This window comes from Pseudopipra pipra, chromosome 1 (genome assembly GCF_036250125.1).
Source record: "Pseudopipra pipra isolate bDixPip1 chromosome 1, bDixPip1.hap1, whole genome shotgun sequence".
Taxonomy (NCBI): Eukaryota; Metazoa; Chordata; class Aves; order Passeriformes; family Pipridae; genus Pseudopipra; species Pseudopipra pipra.
The window spans coordinates 70,672,965-70,691,840 of NC_087549.1; the positions used below are offsets into that span (position 1 = coordinate 70,672,965).

General features: G+C 41.0%; 1 protein-coding gene across 6 annotated transcripts in view; it reads left to right on the forward strand.

The window, feature by feature from the left end:
- The window catches only part of GRB10 (growth factor receptor bound protein 10), a 145,138-nt gene that overhangs the window by 46,573 nt on the left and 79,689 nt on the right, over window positions 1–18,876 (forward strand). For 5 of the 6 annotated variants that reach the window (XR_010431839.1, XM_064660370.1, XM_064660344.1 and 2 more), the window contains one exon: window positions 14,650–14,743. Coding sequence is in view for 3 of the 6 variants with exons in the window: in XM_064660344.1 (XP_064516414.1) it covers window positions 14,650–14,743 (94 nt within the window). In the remaining 3 variants the exon portion in view is untranslated. Of the gene's footprint in view, window positions 1–8,205; window positions 8,408–14,649; window positions 14,744–18,876 lie in introns of those variants that run through there. The other variant, XM_064660360.1, reaches the window with a different exon arrangement.

The following is an 18,876-nucleotide window of genomic DNA, read 5'->3' on the forward strand; positions in this document are numbered from 1 at the left end:
ATTACCATCATCTCCTCTGCCATCAACCTCTTCCTCCCCAACTGGTTCTTCTTTGTCCACAAGTTGTCTTTGCTTGTTGGTCAAGCAGCAGAATGCTTCCCTGGCTGGCTCACTGATCACTAGTGATGTGACGTTATCTTGAACCCACTCCAGAAATCTTTGTAGTGTCCAGTGCTGACTGCAGCTGGAACTGCACTGTTTGCTCGTGGGTGGGTCAGAAATGTGGTTTAGTTGTTTTTTCTCTCCCCATCCCATGTACCTGGCTGCAAAAATGGACTTGTTTGGCCTAGGCAAGACAGGTATTCTGAACTTTTCTTCTTAAAGATGATGGGTGCCTCTTTTGGATAGAAGTATTGATGTGGAAAATGAGGGACTTGCCAGTGTGACAGAACCAAAGGAGAGCTCAGGGGTGCTAGTAGTCCAGGTGTTTCCTGGCCCACTTCTGTCCTTTGTGGCTGTGCAGCCAAACTGCTGGTACTCAGTCTCCTGTTGTGGCACTCTCCTGCCTTCCCTGATGTCTACTCTCTCTTACAAGGTTTGCATCCAAATGGACTACCTCCCATGCTGCCTTCTCTGACGACTCACTGCCAGCCATATCACCCCAGGACTGTCCTTGGGGCAATGTGGGAAAGGTCCCCCTTGCTAAGTGGATTATGAGCTTCCACCCTCAGATCTGACTGATGATTCTATCCTTTGGTCACAAGTGCCCCTGGCTCAGAGTCATTTGGTGGGGTTGGGCACGAGGCACTAGGAGAGTCGTGACCATATCTTTCCCTTTCCACCGTGAGCCCATTGCAGAAGAGATATCACCCGTGTGCCTGGAGAGCAAAGAGACAATGGGGGTCAGGAAGGAAGGGCTGACACAAGCCTTCAAATGCATTAACTGTTCTATTGATTGTAAAGAGTTCATGGCTAACCTGGAAAGGCTAACACCTCCCTTTCCTAAAAGCCTGTGGGTTTTCTATCTCCTCCACCACTCTGGCAGAGACTTGACACCTCAGGATTTCCTTGAATGGTTGTGTGCCGGCTGATGGAGGATACTGCCTGGGGGAGTTTGGGAGAAGATATTCTGGCCCTTCTGGAAGGAAATAACTGGCTTTTTCTGGAGGACATCTTGGCAAGGATGATGTCAGAAGACAGTTGATTGTATCTAGGGCTAGCCCACCTCCATGGATTCTTTTTCCTAATCAGCCTCTGTGGTCTCTGGATCTCCCGCCACCTGGTTGAGTGAAGTCCTTCAGTTCTTCACAATCCTTCTGTGTGCTCTTATCCTGTTCCCTCTCTGCATATCTTCCTTCTTCCAGAGCCCTTCTCTTGGGCTCATTCTTCCTTGACTAGCAGGGAAGCAGGAAGCACTGGGCAAGCCATGGCCACGCTGCCATGACCTCTTGCCATGACCAGTTGAAAAGATTTCTGTAGAAGGTAACTCTAGGATTTTATGTAACATACACGTTACATACATAAATAAATATCCATTTATTAAAGTGACTTAAAACATGTCTTCCCACCCACACATGCACACTCAACTTACGTGATTTTTTTTTTTCCTTTTTGAATTCATGACAGACTCAAGAAATTTTTAAAACCAGATATTAGTGTCAATATTTGAGGGAGTCACCTTGAGTGTTTTGTAACTGGAAGCATTTGTAGAGCCTGTTCTCTAAGGTGAATTAAGACTTCAGAGGGACTGTTTCTCTACTTCTGACCATACAGAAGTATAAGGCAGTGTGTTTGCAAGTTTGATGGAAAAAATTCCTTCCTACATGTTTGCTGGTGAAATTTCTGCATGGAATATATATATTTTTTTTCCTGACAGGGGCAAAAGAGATAACTAAGCATGCTAAAGATGTTCCTAAAAAGGCACCTCTTGCAATCTTGTTTTTTTCTGGAGTCCTTTATGTCCTCAAAATTATGACAAGCTTATGGCTATTGAACATGAATTGCCTGGATGGTTTAGTCACAAACCATAAGTGCTATGCTGGATGAGAGAAAGTTGGAAAAATAGTTTTCTGACAGTGTATCTTTTAAAATATGACTTGTCCTGAAGATTAAAATAAACCCAAACCCACAAGACCAGAAACTTCGTATTGGCTGTCCTACTAGCATCTTCTGGAACAGGGATATTGACACAATAACATGTAGTATTAGGATGTAAGACTACACACATGCTGTCAGTATTGCAGTGTGCTAAGGAGCTCCCAGGTAATCTGCACAGTTAATTTTCTTGTTTTGGCTAAATGAATGGTCTTCTGTTCATCTGTATCCAGAAGGTGGCTTGTTCCTCTCACCCACAGCTTGCTTCTGAAGCTTAATTCAAAGTTTTTCCTCTTTTCCTCCTTTTTTTGATCTCTAGTTTGACTTTAATCTCAGCAGGAATCTTTTCCACTACCTTTATTTCATAGATCTGCATTTTTGGATTAGAAAGAATAGCTCAAAACTAGAGGAAGCAGTACAGTAAATACTGATTGTGCTGTAAAAGGCACCACCCTGAATGCTGGAGTTAATCACCATCTCAGCTGAAGTGTGGTAGCTGCTCATGTGCAAGCTGGCAGCCCCTTGAAGTGCAAGGTAAACAAGTCACTTCCCCTCCCTAGACTTCAGCAGTGGTTTCATGGAAGAGAAAGAAAGGTGTTTGAAAGCCACTTCAATACCAATTGAACACAACTCATCCGATTGCATCTCACCTTTTCTCAGAGTGAACAGTAGAAATTCATTTGCAGAAATTTTCTCATGGTCTGGCGACCAGCTTTGCAATCTCTGTTCAAATCTCTCATTGTTTGGAGACCCTGTACCTGGGCAGGTCTCGTTTGAGGTGGTTTGCTTGTTTTGTTTCAAGTGCTGCCTTGGCAATGTTTGGCACATCAGACCTTCCTCCAGTAGCATGCTGGTAGTTATGAAACCTCTTTGATCTGTTGAGGCTTTCATGTAGCCTCAGAGGCTTTGTGAAGAACTAAAGCAGCTGCTGCTAACTGTGTTGAAGCGCCGCAGTGTATGTTCTGACGTGCTGTGGGTAACTTCCTTGGATGTGTCCAGTAGGCATTAGCAAGAGGTGGGGAGCAGTTGTACAAAATAAGAGGTCACTTAACACAGTTGTGCTGTAGACAACAGTAAAGCAGAACGAAACAAAAAGAAAACCTTCCGAGCATGAAGAGGTGTTTGACATGCTTGCTTTTGGTGTGCCAGTTTCTGCAAAAACTAAAGATTACACTTTGTATTGTGTTTTCCTGGGACAGCTTGCAATTTTACATGTAATTTATTGCTATTTAAATGCAAATTGCTGATCTTTTGTGAATTTTCTTCCTTCAGAGTATGTTAAGTCAATAAAGGTTTTCTGATAAAGCCATCTTCTTAATGCAGGATAACTGGTAGAGCTACTTGCAATTGGCTCCCTTTCCTTAAGAAAAGGATAATATGGCAGCTGCTACCTTGAGATAGATATAAATATATATTTTTATTAATACTGCAACAAGTGTAACAATTAGGCATATTGTATACTGTACCTAGATTTTTGAAAATTAAGACAGAGAGAGATAAAGTATGCAGAGCACTGAGAGAAGTTCTCAGGCTAAAATGTGACTTTGAGATGCTGGGATTTTACTACAGTCAAATTAGTTAATTCTTTTTCTAAAGACTCTGAAGATGTAGAAATTCACAGAATCGTGAAGTTGGAAAAGACCTCCAAGGTCAAGTCCAATGTTTGGACCTTGTCAACTAGACCACAGAACTAAGTGCCACGCCCAGTTGTTTCTTGAACAGCTTCAGGGATAGTGATTCCACCACATCCCTGGGCAGTCCAATGTTTAAAAACCCCAGAAATTCCTTCTGATGTCCACCTTGAACCTTTGCTGGTGCAGCTTGAGGCTGTGTCCTCTCATCCTATTGCTGGTTGGTTGTGTGAAGAGCCTGACCCCCACTTGGCTACAACCTCCTTTCAGGCAGTTGTAGAGAGCGGTAAGGTCCCTCCTGAACCTTCTTTTCTCCAGGCTAAACACCCCCAGGCTCCCACAGCCACTCATCATATAACTTACTCTCCACACCCTTCACCAGCTTTGTTGCCCTTCTCCGGACTTGCTGCAGAACCTCAGTGAGCTCTTTGTAGTGAGAGGCCCAGAACTGGACACAGGACTCAAGGTGCATCTTCACCAGTGGCTGAGTACAGAGGGAACAGTTACTGCCCTGGTTCTGCTGGCCTATTTTTGGTAGAAGTCAGGATGCCATTGGCCTTGGCCACCTGGGCACACTGCTGGCTTATATTTAGCCAGCTCTCAAACAGCACCCCCAGGTCCTTTTCTGCTGGGCTGCTTTTCAGCCACTCTTCCCCCAGCCTATAGGACTGCATGAGGTTGTTGTGACCCAGGTGCAGGACCCGGCATTTGGACTTGTTGAACCTCACACTATTGGTCTTGCCCCATCTATCCAGACTGTTCGGATCCCTCTGCAGAGCCTTCCCATCCTCCAGCAGATCAGCACTCCCACCCAACTTGGTGTCATCCACGAACTTACTAAGGGTGCCCTTGATCCCCTCATCCAGATCATCAATAATGATATTAAACAGGATTGGACCCAGTACTGAGCCCTGCAAGTTCCTTTCATTTAGAGAAATAGGAATAAGACAGTGTCACTCTGAAATATTAAGGATGACTCCTGTAGTTAGTCTTATCTTAATCTTTGTTTTGTTTTCTTTCCAGCTGTTATGAATCAACAACTTTTGTGTAGGTATTTCTATAGTGCAAACTGCAGCATCATTTGTGTTAGAAATTTTATTCAATCATTGTGTGCAAAGACTTGGGGATGGTGACTTTACGAGGTCTAATAGAGCATCACTGTGAGACTTTTTTCAGGAAAACTGTTTTGACCATCACTGTGAAAGGTGCAGTGATGTATGTGACTTTCTTAAAACTGCAAAGGTCAAATGAGATTCAGACATGATTAAAGAAAGAAATGCACACATACAGGCATCTTGTTTTCTTGGTAAAGGTGTGGGGTTTGTTGGTTATTTTTTTCTGAGGGCTTGCAAAGTAACCCATTATGTGAATGTAAGCAGTAAAAAAGAACTTTTTTTTTTTTTAAGTACCCATATATTGTAGACTGTTCTTAGACTCCATAACTTTTTTTGCATAAATTACATTACTCATTTGCACTGAGTGTAACCCTGCTGTTTGGTTGGGGGAGAGCACAGCATTCTGTTTCAATATGTGATCTGATGCTGGGTTATTAATCATGAAAATATATGATTATTGTGCTTTAGAGATGTGTCTGTGATTTCTGTGGGGTTTGAGTAGGGTAGAGAGCAGTCAGCTGAAGTGTATAAATCTTTACCCCATGTCTGAGATTCTGAAATATCTTTTTGGTAAGGCTTGCTGTTTTGGAACTGTGTAGAGTTAGTTCTGTATCTAACTGAGAGTATGTCACCTGAAATACTAATGCTCTTGTCTGAGGTAGGCAATCAGTTCTGGGGCAAACTGCACCATATAACAGGCAAATGGTTCTTTATCAAAGCAGAAAGGTGTGTGATCAATATAATTAGGATTATAGGTTTGATCAGATGGGACAGACATTTCTAGACCTAGTTAATTACTTATCTAATGCCAAGGATCGCTCTTTGGAAGGAGGGGAGGGGTACCAAGCACACTCTAAATTGCAGCAATTGAGAAAATTGACTAGAAAGTAGAGTGAGAAGGTCCATGTTGCTGATAGTTGAAGTAAGGATAGCAAAATAGTCTTGTATGAATTTGTTCAACATGACACTTTAAATTCATCAGAGTTTCAGTATGAAGAACAATTTCATTAGCGTGTGAATGTTACTTTGCTTGCTGGCATCCAGTACATTTTAAAGGTCTGTGTGGTACAGAGGCTCCTGCCCCACAAGAGGTTTATCATTTTATCAGCTCTGTCAAGGGCTGTGGATAACTATCTTCATCTCTTGGCATGTTCAAACTCTTGTTTTGAACCTGAACCATCAAGAAGACAGAAGTATTGCCTGTAAGAGAGCAGACCCGCATTCAGATGGCGTAAATTCCTTTGCTCTGTATTTCATACTACTTTCATTCCTTTGTTAGTTTCATCTGTCTTGAGTTTTCAGGGCTGCCTAGCTATGAGGGTACGTACACTTAAATTTAGGTCATCTGGCTGCAGTTGCTGCTTCCCAAAGCGTAGATATTTGAGTATAAATTCATGAAGAGAATGCACTTGGATGGAAATAGTGGTTCCTTCAACCCAGGTGCCATCTTCCCTTCTCTCCTCCCTCCCCTGGCCTGAGACACAGAAATTTTTTGCTGCAGTGCCAGATCCAGAGTCCACCAGCTCATCGTTTCAAGCATTTAGCCTTCCAAGGTTAATTCAGGGCATCATTAGCTTGTACTGGGACAAACTGTCCAAGGCATTTTGCAGAACGTCTCCTGTCCACGTGGTGCAAGGATGCTGTCAACACCTGACTCCCAAAACCAGTGTTCCGTGAAGCAGCTGGTCAGCAGCGCTGCTACAACCGAAGCTCTAGTAGATTTGATGCCAAGTAGAACAGATGAGCTACCTTGTATTTCACAGGTCTGAGCATGGGGAGGGCAGTGCATTGAAAAGGATCAAATATCCTATACCTTCTTTCTGTGTTACAGCTTCCCCCGAAAGCATATATGGAGTTTTTTTTTTATTTTTTTTAAACACAAGGTAAAAGAAAATAATTTTGAAGACACTTTCTCAGACTGGACAGGTGTGTTAGCAAGTGTGTGACATGCTGAAATTTTCCATAGCACCAGGGCACAAATATTGCCGTTATATTTCTTTTCCTCTTTCTGATGAAGGAATATAGCCTGACCATGCACTTAAAAAACTTGGACAAAACATAGAAAGTGACCCTGGTAAAGATTCTTGAATAGGCTAAAAGTTTTATGAGCAACAACACATTGTTATGGGTTGCATTACTGCCTGAGACTTCGTGAGCACCATTCAGTATAGTAGTTAACATGTATGAACTTGCGCCTTTAGGTCAATTTAAGTAGTATAGTCTCTTAAGTCTCAATTCTTTGATAAGAGAATGATGCAATATGTCACTGAAAAGCTAAAGACACATCAGGATCTATAGGCACCATCAGAAGAAACAAAAATTTTATGTAAGCATGTGATTTTTCTGCTGTGAAGAATTTCCTAATATAAACTTCATTTATTCAGTGGTGTTTTGTTAGAAATGAAAAGGAACTTAGTTTGTTTTAAAAAAAAGGACGTAAAAGAATACTTTATAGGTAAGTAAGTGCTTCATTTTTGTAAGTACTTTATAGATGAAGACACCTCTAAGGAGTGATTGCTTTCACTGAGAACTTTGTGCAATTGTTTCTTTTCTGTATCTCAGGACTTTATTTTAGTTGTAAACTATGTAAACTGTCTCTAACAGACCCAGTGGTTTTAGTCTCATTAAAAATAGAACAAAGCTCTTAGCATTTCTAAGCCTGTCAGTTGGATTCCCTCCTTGCTAGCTGATTAAAAGACAGCAACCATGATGCATTGAATTTTCTTGTCCCATAATAAATGGTAGTCTGGTCCAAAAAGTGCACAGTGTGGAACATACTATCAATTTTCTTGTGCAAAGTACTGGGAGACAGCTCAATTCTTGCAGAAGCAGTTAGTTTCTACTACGAGAGGACTGCATCGAGGGAGAGAAATTTATTTTGATGTCGTTATTGCCAAAGTTTGGGTCCAGGAGTGTTGAAAATCCTGTTAATGCCAGTTTTGCAAAGACTGGCCTAGAGAAGCTGAATCTGTAATGTTAGCCTGTGTGTGTGCTGTAAAAATGCATTGCTGGAGCTGTCAGCTAATGTGGTATGCTCACTCCTGCCTTACTGGAGAAAAGCCTTTTATTAATAAACTGCTCCTACCAGATACTGTTGGAGCTTGCTAGTCATGGTCCAGCTCTTGCTAAACTACATTAACTATTTGATTAATTGATTTGTTTATTTCCTGGAGGGCAAAGAGACACTTGGAGTTGGGGGGAGGACAGGAAGAAGCTAGTAGTAAGAGTAGTTTTTGGTGTGCCCTGATAGCAGTTGCAATGCAGGTGGTGACAAGTCACATAACTGGACTCCTAAAATAAATCTGAAGCACCTTCAGAAAAATAACTTTCAAGCTCAGCTATAGCAGTAGCTTCTATAACTATGTCAGCCCATGGCTTTTAGAAAGAAATACTTCACTGACTTGGGGTTTCAGTGTCAATACAGGGTCCGAACTCCCAATTTTTTGCTGAATTGAATGACTTACGGTCAGTGGGTTACTGAAGCCCAGAGGGGGTCGGGAGAGAAATTCCTCCAAGGTCAGACTGACAAGCCTTTCTGCCTTCCCCTGTATCATGGGATGTAATATAATTCCTGTGATTCATTTAACAAATTCCCTGCCATTGCAGTGACATGGACCATGGACGCAGGTCTGTCTTGTCTATCAGTCTCATTTTCCTTCTTTCTTTGCTAATTCCTGGTCTGCTGTGTTTCTTGTAGCTATTGTATATGTTGCATGGTGGGCTAGTAAGTCTGCTGAGGGTCGTATGAATGTTTGGATCACAATAAGTCTGCGCCGTGTCAGGTTTTCAGTGATTTGCTGCAGTGATTTGCGGCACCGAGGATCAGAGGTGCTGCTGTGTGTCGGGAGGAATGTACTGCTGCCTTTGCTTCTTCTGTAATCCTGAGCTGGGCTTGTTTGTTCTTGGTCTCTAGGGTTATTGCTCCTAGTCTTGACAGCCAGTACTGTAAAAACAGAAGGATTCCTGCAGTTAGTGGCTTTGCTACCTCAGGAGAGAGAGCCCAGCTTTTGACAAAGCTAAGTGGCTTTATTTTAAGCCCTTGTTTGTACAAGCTCTCTTAGCAATGGGAATGCTAAAATTCTAGGTTCACAGTTACTCTGTTGACTTACTGAGCCTTTCACTTGGCTCTTACCTAGTCAAATGACTATAGTTAAGAGGCAGGAAACCAGGTTACAGGTCTTTAATTATGTAATATGTGGGTTGTCTGAGAATGCACTTTAAAGTTTTTTGCCTAGTGTGCAAAGCTTCTTTTTTATTTATTTCTATGAGATGTTAAGCACTCTTGCAGAAAACAGTAAAACATACAAACTGTGCTTGAATAAAGTTGAAATCATCTACAAAGAAGTGACTTTGGACAAACCCAAGAGCCTTGCTCTTCCCTTGGGACATATGTCCTCAAACTCCAGGATGTCAGCTTGCTGAAAATATGCTGTACCAAACATCTGTCTGGTAGGGGACTGTGCTGCTGTATTTTTAAGAAAGGAGCGTCACATGCATTGCTAATTGATCTGGACTGTGGAGTTTGGATTAGAACTTGAACCTAGGTTTGGATCTCTCAGTTGGATTTATTCTTGTAAATGCTTGTGTGTTTGCCTTCACAGGGCTAAGAGTAAAACTGAGTGAACAGAAACTCTGTAGATGCTTGTGGATACCAGTAAGCTATAGGGCAGTTTATTTAGATGAATAGCTGGCTATTCAGCACTTAGCATAATTGAATCTATTATCCTCCTTGTACATTTGATGCTTCTAATAAGCTGCAAAATCATGGTATAAAGAAGCAGCATAGCTTAAAAAGCAGTGCAGAGCTTAAAAAACAGTGCAGGAAGTTACTTTACCTAAATGCAAATAGTAGTTTGTTTGGAAAGTGAGGAATCCTATAAACCAGTCCTCAGAAGAAATTGCAGCCTAATCTGTTTATTGCCTAAGGAAACTCCAGGAGCATGTTAAGAATTACGCTACTGGGTCAGATAAAGAAATGTTCCTCTATCTCTGTCTCCTTCCTCTAAGAGCAACAAGTTGCAGATACAAAGAGAGAGTATAATTTCTTCGAATATCCCCTTTCTTCTCCAGAAGCCTGGAGCTGTGTGCTTTTTCACAGCCCTTGATGGACACTTCTTCAGTGAATTTTTGTAATTGCCTTTTTTGGAAACCACTTACACTTGAACACTCTGCAATAGCTTCCTTTGTCTGTACTAGCACGAAGTACTTCATTTTGCTTTACACAAGTTGCCTGAACAGAGTAAAGCTAAGGTGGTTCAAACAATGACTTGGCTAATTTTCTCTTTACGCTCAACTAGTTTTAAGACCTCTACCTTGGTGTGGTGAATGAGCTCTGCCAAGTGGGCAGGCAAGGCAGGAGTGCCTCTGTGCAAACAGAGGTGTATCTGCCTTGATAGTCTCCTAAACCACGGTTAGACCCGTCAGCACGTCTGACTTTACTTTCTGTTGTGCTGGACAGTGTACAAACATCAGAAGTATGTCATGATCTTAATTTGTCGCTGTGGGACTGCTGGCATGAGTACGCGTGACTCTTGCTCAATTGAACCTTTTGTTCAGGAGCACGGCAGTGTGGGTTTGCAGACAGCTACAGTAAATCCAAAACCAGGGACTGTCATCTTGGTGGTCTGGCCATCCTCAGTCTGGCCATGCTCCCAGGAGCTTCCGAGAAGCTGTGCTGCCACTTGTAGCCTTTCTTCATCTCGTAAACTTCCAGTGACTGCTGAAGTTAGAAAAAGTTGAAGCCTTCAGTAACAGGGGATTTCCAGACTTCTCAAGAAAGCTGCTCAGTGTCTGCTAATGTTAGGCCCCTTTCTTTGCAAAGAACAAGGGAGAAGGGAAATACAGATGATACTTTATTATTTGTGCTTTCGAATCTGCTTCCTCCCTTCTCTAGGCACTATTTACCCATAAGATTATCCTGAATGACTGACTAGATAACCTTTGCTGAATGAATTAGGATGAGAGAAGCAGCAGTAGAGTAGTAGCAACACACTGGTCAGCCTAATAACACTGTCTCATACCGATAAATACTCTTCTGAGCTAACCTGCAGGTGGGAACAGTAGCACTTGGAGCTGAAGAAGTGATTTAAGAACACGTGTGCAGACAGTGGAGCTGCTATAGTATATGACTATCTGATTCACTGATTAAAAATAAGATCTAATGTTTTCTTTGATAACTAAAATGCTTATTGTGCTAGCACAAACAGCAGCAAGCATATGTCATAGTTGAGGGAGCGCAACTTGAAAGGCTTGGTTATAGATTGAAAAATAAATCCAGATTGTCCTGGTTACTGATACGTAGAGATAACACTGCTTATGGGTGGACTTTGGCGCTTAATGCGATGTAAGCATGTCACCTTTTGTGTAGTGCAATATAGGTTTGCAAAAGGACACCATAGTGTGACCTTTGTGTAATGATGGTGTGTTTGGCTATATGAAATCATAATATTTTAAAGGACTCTGTGAAAAATAAACCCCGCTTCAGATCCTTCTAGCACTCTTGCTAGTCACTTGATTAAATCATCCTTCGTTGCAGATGCTGACTGACGGAGAAAATAGTACATGCAAACAAGTCAGGGAGGGCTAATGCTCAGTTAGCTTCTAAAAATACTACAAAAGCTGGATGGTCCAGTAAGTTAAGTAACATGCTTTAATTTCATATTGAGAGCATTTATTGGAAAAGGAGGGAGAGCTGGAGATTAAACCATGAAGCAAACAAATGTCTTCAAGCTTGGTTTCAGTCACGACAGGAGGGATGATGATAGATCAAAGCAGGTGCCCACCTTGCTAAGGGCCATGACCTCAGCCTTGAGATGGAGCCCAACAACAAGGTTGCTGGCACAGAGCAATTATATAACTTTATTTCCTGCCCCCCTCCCCTTTCTTCTTTTAACCTTGTTCCAGTGTCTGATCTCAGCTGCATCTGGCCGAGTGCCAGTGTTTGTCTGTGCACAACGGACACAAACAGATTCTGGAGGGTCATGTGAAACTACCCTTAGCTCTTTAAACCACACCGCCCTTACCTTTTCCCCTCCACTGCCTGCATTGCTGTAACAGGTGTGGCTTTGTTTATGCACGGCTTGTTGCTTTGCTTTAGCACCTGGGTTTTGCTGGCCCTCAGTGTCCGGAGGAAACCTTTGTTTCCCTGCTTTGCTCAAGCAGAAGGAGAACTCTCCGGACCTTCTAAGCAGGTGTTTGCACCAAACGAAATAGTCAGGGGCATCAGCTTTATGAGGGCAGCAACCAGCAGTCATTAGTCACTATAATGTCTGCTTCTGAAAACTTTGACCATGGCTTTGGCTTAACTTCGTGAGGCCTGTGGTTCTCAGCATCTTCTGGTACAGATGTAAGGTGATTCCAGAGAGGGTGTATCCTATTCCTGTAAATTATTGACAATTGCTAGCTAAAAAAAAAAAATAAAAATACAGTTTAATTGAAGAGTTAAGGGCTTGGAGCCAGATGTAAGCCTTAAATAAGGTCTTTTCAGTTAAGTGTTTATGTGTTACTGCTGTGGGAAATGCAAATGTAAAATGATGCATCTCAGCCCCATTTCACCTTTGTTGATACATAGCACTGCATGAATCTTGCCTTGCAGTTGTATGTGTTGGGGCAACTGCAAACACATTTAGATAACCAGTTTTAAGCTATTTGTTACTTTTCTTGTTCCAGCTTTTATTTCTCTTGGAATGCCCTGTTGTTCTTCCCAGACAAGAGGCAGTATGTAACTACATCTATGCATTGGACACTGGGACTTGTTCCTGGGAAGTGGAACTGATAGTGCTAAACTGCATCTCTGGGGTTTTAGCTACCCCATAAAAATTTGTCATGTTGAATTGCATGGAGAGAAATGCACAGAGAAAAGCTCTTTGCTAGGGAGGGATGTTCTGCTGAGTTCTCCATGCCTGGGATGCTCACCTCTTAGCCTTTGTACTGAGAGCAATCAGCTTCAGCTTTAGGTTTTGACTGAAAATTTTCCTAGATAAGCATCTCCTCCTCCCTGTTGCCCTTGGCATCTTTGAATCAATTACACTTAATTTTCTGGGGAACAGACTCATAATTTTGTATGTCCTTTCTCCAGCTGCCTTCTTGTGTTCCAAGTCCCAAACTTCCTGCCTGAAATTTAAAATTGAGATGATGTGAGCCAGGTCAATGATGGCTGTGTGGTGTCCCAGAGAAAATGAGATATATCCAGTGAGAATGATTAGCGCTCCAAAAGCACTAGTAATGTTGGAATGTGATACCCTGCAGTTGCAAGGGATTTGACAGAGACAGGACCTCATGAATTGCTTGTTCCTCACACATGTTCAGCTAGCTCCAGTGAAAGAGCTAACAAATACTGCAGTTTCAAGAAAGTAAGAACAAAGATAGTTGTGCTGACAGAAGGTCTGATGTTGTTAGGGGAGGGTTATTTGATTCCTAAGAAGCAACTACAAAAACTTGTGAGGTAAGGGAGATGTGGCTCATGAAACAACAGCCAGTGTTTTGAAAACCAGTGCGAAGAATGTGAAGAGCAATATGTGGAGATAGTCAATATGGAGGCAGAAATCTGAGTGGTTCCAGTTGTATCTGGCATAGATGTATGCCATTTGTATCTTATCATATATTGTTTACTCATAAAATCCTTCCTTAGTCATACCACTGTTGGCAGCTTTTGTCTTCTAAATGCCTGTGGGGTCTTGAACTGATCCCTGATGGTGAAGACAGTAGAGTGGTGCTTGAGTACTTGAATCAAAGCTCAAGTATTTGCTAAGACAGTCTCTCTGATGAAGAGATAATATAATTTATTTCATATACTGTATAACTATATGCAATTCTAAGCCCCAAACACTACATCCATTATGTTTTTGAGTATTAGCTTATATTCTGTAAACTGGAAGTGCTGGGCTGAGAGTTCATGGTTGCACGTAGTTGAATTGCCACTTACTGTGGGCATGTTATTGCTCTGCCATAATTACAATGTCATTTGCCATGAAGGTGGTTCCTATGTTTTGACATAAATGTGGGTGATGCCACTGTATATTTATCCCACACTTTGGGCACAGCAGGATTGTGTATATAGTCACGTATATCACTGCAGCAGTTTATGGTGGGTGATATATCAATGCAGTCAACTTGATGCACTTTTCCATACCCACCTTTAACTGGTATATGCAAAGGTATGCCAACTTAGTAAAACTATGTACTTGCTTTAAATCTCCTTCTCATACTTTGAAAATGTGACTTATCTTGCTTTTCTTATATTCTTGTTTATATTTCAATTCCCCTGCTTTCTCCTAGTTGTCTTCTTTGGCAAGATCTGTGAGAAACTGTGGTGTTTTAGACTGAGCCAAATTCAGTTTGTGTTAAAACTTCATGAAACCTGATCTTTTGAGAGTTCTAGTATGAAAAAAACAACAGGTTGGCATCCAGAGGCATGGATGTTTATCTAAACTGAACTTCTGATTCCTCTTGAGGTTTAGTAGTTCACTACTGAATCTGTTTCAGTCCAGTTAATTAGTTATAAAACCCTAAGCCACAGACTTGGAATTAGAGAAAACAAAGCCCCAAGCCTCCGCATAATTTGATGTAAGAAAATTTTGTTAACTAGGAAGTGCATTTACGTCACTGTTTCTCAGTTTGAAATGCAAACTTGTGTACAAATGAACCAACAGCATGTCATTGATTCTGGATTCATGCCACAGGTATTAATGTGACAGTCTTGTGTCCCCCTATGATCTGCCCCTCCCACCTTCTCTGACACTGATTTCTCCTGTCAGAGGTATGGCAGGGGTTTTTTTGCTTTGTATAGGTGGTTTGACTTTGTGTAATGTAGCTTATAGGAATCACAGAATGCCTGATTTTGATAAGATATTCTGCTCCTCTCTTTTTAGGACAATGTAGATCAGACTTCAGCTCATGGTCGGCGGGATCTGGTGGAACCGGGTTTCCAAGAACCATCTAACCGCATCTCCCTGAATCACCAAGGTAAGGAACAGTGGGTGGAAGTCCAGGCTTCTCAAGGGAATGCAGATGCGTTTTGACCTCCATATTTCCATTTTCCTCATTGGGGGAAAAAATGTTCTGGATGGTTGGAGGAGGAGAACCGAAGAAATTGTTTCTTGTCACAACTGTCCTTTGAGCTGCAAGTGAATATGACGAAGGACCTGTATGCATCTCAAGCCTTGCAGCCCATAATGGGATTACTAGGCAGGGTGACAGGAGGGGGCAGGAGAGAAGTACTGAAATGGAATTCAACATTTGTAATGTTAAAGTTATATTTAAAAAAATCTTCTGTTGCTATAAGAAGGATTCAGGGCTCTGGCTCAATGTCTGCAGTAGGAGAAAAGAAAAGCATGTTTATTTGCTTTCCATGATAGAATTCAGATCATTTGGGAAAAGGAAGTCCTGAACTAGAAGTTGTAATGCTAGCGTAATAGTTTAGCTTCTGTACATCAACAAGAGTACATATAAAAAGTTAAAATAAATCTTAAAGGTCTGTCTTTGCTGATTTCTGTCTGTTCAGATGCATAAAAGGCAACAGTTACTATTATTGCAGAGACTGTTCAGCTTAGCTTTATTTTTTTAGGTTTGAAATAATTTATTATAGAGAGTGCTGTCTTAACCAGTGAACCCTTTTACCCTCGGGGTTCCTGATGGTTTAATTTGAAACCAAGTCCTTGAAGGTCATCTTCAAATGTTGTTTCATCAGTGCAACAGCTAATAGTAATGCAGTCAGAACAAGACTATTGAAACAAAAAAGATTACAGACGTATTACTTAAAATATTTGCCAAATATGACATGCTTGAGTTTGTCCTTTAAAATCCGGCATTTTTTATTTTTCAAGGACATCAAGACTGGAATTTCATGACTCGTAGATTATCAAGACCATTTAAGTTTCACAAACAAGTCCCAGAATGTAATGAGGATTTTATTTTAACTTGCTCCCCTCTCCACGCTCCAAGTCTTCTGGTGTTTTTGAAGCTTTGTTTTCAATTGCAATGTAATCCAGTCTAAAACTTGCAGTAACCCAGGCAGTGTGTTGTGATATGCTTGCATGCATATAGCAGAGTTTATAAATTCGATTTTCATTTGTTTTAGAATGGTACTGTTACATTACTTTCACCTATCTCGGGATGTGCAAATCCTGGAGAAGATCTATACAGGTGACTTCTGAAGCTATTTGTAAATATCTCCCCTTTAATCAAGGGATTTTTTTGGGGGGGGGAACACATGCTGTGTGGTTTGATTTCATGCTTTATAGTATGTGTTGCTGCTGCTTTTGAAGTCTGAACATTTATAGAAGAAATAGGTAATACTGTGTTTTGATGGCAAAATGCCAGCTTTGCAGCCTGACATTTTCCTACTTCCTTTTCAGATCCTTCTTTTCCTCTATCAGTATTGTTGTACTGCAGAAGGATCCATACAGTGTCACCTGACATGTGGCTCTGTCTCAGCCACTTCAAAACAAATGTCTGTATGCGGTGGTCCAAATTAATTTAGGAAACAGCTGTCTTTGAAGAAAATTTTGCATAGGGAGTACTGTTTCTAAAGCAAGACTCAGTTAACGCATTTCCCAATACTTTCTGAAGTAAAGATCACTTATGCATCCACAAATTGTTTGGGATTTTTCTTCTGTGTCAGCTGACTGACAGCAATCAAATCCAGGATTTCTAAAATCTTTCTAATTTTGTTGCTGAAGTAAGTATATAGTACATTATTAATCTTGATGCTGTTACGTTAGTGGTGCAGATTAAGAACTGAAATCTAAATGCCCAAAGGTGGCCTTTAATGCTGTGCTAGGCTATAGCACTTCTGCCTTTTTGCAATGTTGGAGGGAAGCAATGTGCTTTACAGACATGATACCTGCTGCTTTGGTACCTTTTTGAAAATGGAAGTGACCATAAGCATGATATGGTGTCATGTTTTGTGTGTTCTGCCTGTCCAAGTGTGCACATCTACACTCTTTCATAGCATATGACATATACATTGTTATCCAAGAACTTGAAAGTACAAGTATTTTAAGAGCTGGCATATAGTCCAGTAACTGATTAATGAGTAGTACATAGAAAAGTACAACACAAAGAGCTTCAATGGGAGTTATGACATGGTCTGAACTAGCTCCCATGCAGTCACATTAGTCACATCATAAATAGGAAGACTAGATTATTAACATGAAATGGATTTTTAAGTTCTATGGCCGCTGTTTACTTTGGTTTTTTTCTACTCTTACACAAAACTTTGTTATCCATTACTTTCTATTAAAGCTTTGCTGGCACTGACACTGGTTAAAAATGTAAGAGTAAACCTGTATCCGGAAGCAACTTGCAGGACCACTGCAAATTAATCTGGTGGTATGTCTTGATTATGTTGATGATAAAGATACTTTCAACAGACTATGGCAATTTTTGCTTCCAGTTATGTACAATGTTGCTTGCTGACTTCAGCATACACCTATTATTAGATCTAAAGCTTTTGTTCCTGTGTTTCACATGAGCAGAAATTGTGGAAGGATCGGAAGTAGCTAAAATATTTAATGTGTTAGGTGTTCCCTGCCTTTTTCTCTTTAGTGTATTGTGTGTTAAACGCTGTAGCTGAACTTTGAGCAACCATACTTATGTTACTTTATGTATGCACTTCCAATTCATACCTGACCACATTGCTCAGCGAGTGTAGCAGATCTGCCAGTTTCTGTTGAACATTAACTTATGGCCCTTTGCTTTTCACTGGGGGAGCTTTTGGTACAAGCACTTGCAATTCTGAACCTGAACTGCTTTCCACAGCCTATAAAAATGGTGATTAGCTTCTTCTCAGGGATTCATCTGAATCCCTTCAACATGAACTGGAGAAAGAGCATTCAAGTGGAGACTTGAGATAGCCCTGCCAACTGTCCCTGCCTGAATAAGCCCTTTCTTATGAAGGGTATTTCAAGTACATGTTTCCTGCTGAATCACTGTTTTTACACAAGCAGATGCTTTATAACTGTTCAGCTTTTTATTTCAAAAGAGTATCTTGCAAAGATTGGGAAGCAGAAGATACTTTTGTAAAGTGAGGAGTCTTTAGAATAGGACAGTTTCATGTGAAACACATGCACAAAGTTAGCACAGATGGAACGGTATTTTTTCCTAGACATAGTTTAATAGCTGTTTATGTGTAGGTATGCTAATAAACTTGCTTACTTTAATAGTAAGTATTTTTATATCTAAGCCATTATTTAGTACTCACTTTTCAATGATTCTGCTAATTGGGCCAATTTTGTAAACATACTAAATGCAAACAGTGGGAACAGTGATGTCTTTCCTATATTCCCCATAAGTTACTTTATAAATTAAATGTCATAGGAAAGAACAAGCTTTGTCTTGCTGAGCAATACTAATATTGCAATACTAGCAATATTAACAATGCTAATATTGAAATAGTGATATCCACTGATGTAAAAGATGCTTCAGCTGCCTATTAAAAGTTATAGGAAGTTATCAACAGCCAGCCAAGATTTGGCATTTAATAACCAACAAGTCTAAATATTTCAGGAACAGTCCTTCCAGAAGTTGTAGTAAAGTCTCTAGGCTTGGAGAAGAAAAATTATGTGGCCTTTTCTGAAGAGGAAAAGGAAGAAGGTGAAGAAACAATCTAAACAACTACTTACCATCTTTAAAAACACCAAGAGAAAGAGAAAGTGAGAGCATGCTTAGGATGGGACAGGCATTGTTATTTTTTGAAATTTTCCCCTTCAGGAATGGAGTGTGGAGATGAAGGAAACTGTAGCCCCCTCAGGCACATCTCACTTTGCAATACATTCAACAGTCACAAATGTTTAAAATTTAAAATTTTGCAGTGTGTAGTGTGTAGCCTACAGCATTTGTACCCTGTCCAGTAGTGAGGGGTAATGTGGAGCAGAGCTGGGGACCATAGTGGTGATTTTAGTCAAAAGCCCTGCATTCACATGGAGATGCCATTTTGAGGCTTTTAGTAGAGGTGATGGGCTTCAGCACTTGTTTTCCCTGTCCTGTCCCAAAGGATGCTGCTGGTTCTCGTTTCTCCCCAAGCACCCTGGCAGTGCAGCCTCTGTTCCTCTTGGCTGCTCTGCGTGATGCCACCAAATTTGACTTTGAATGTGTCT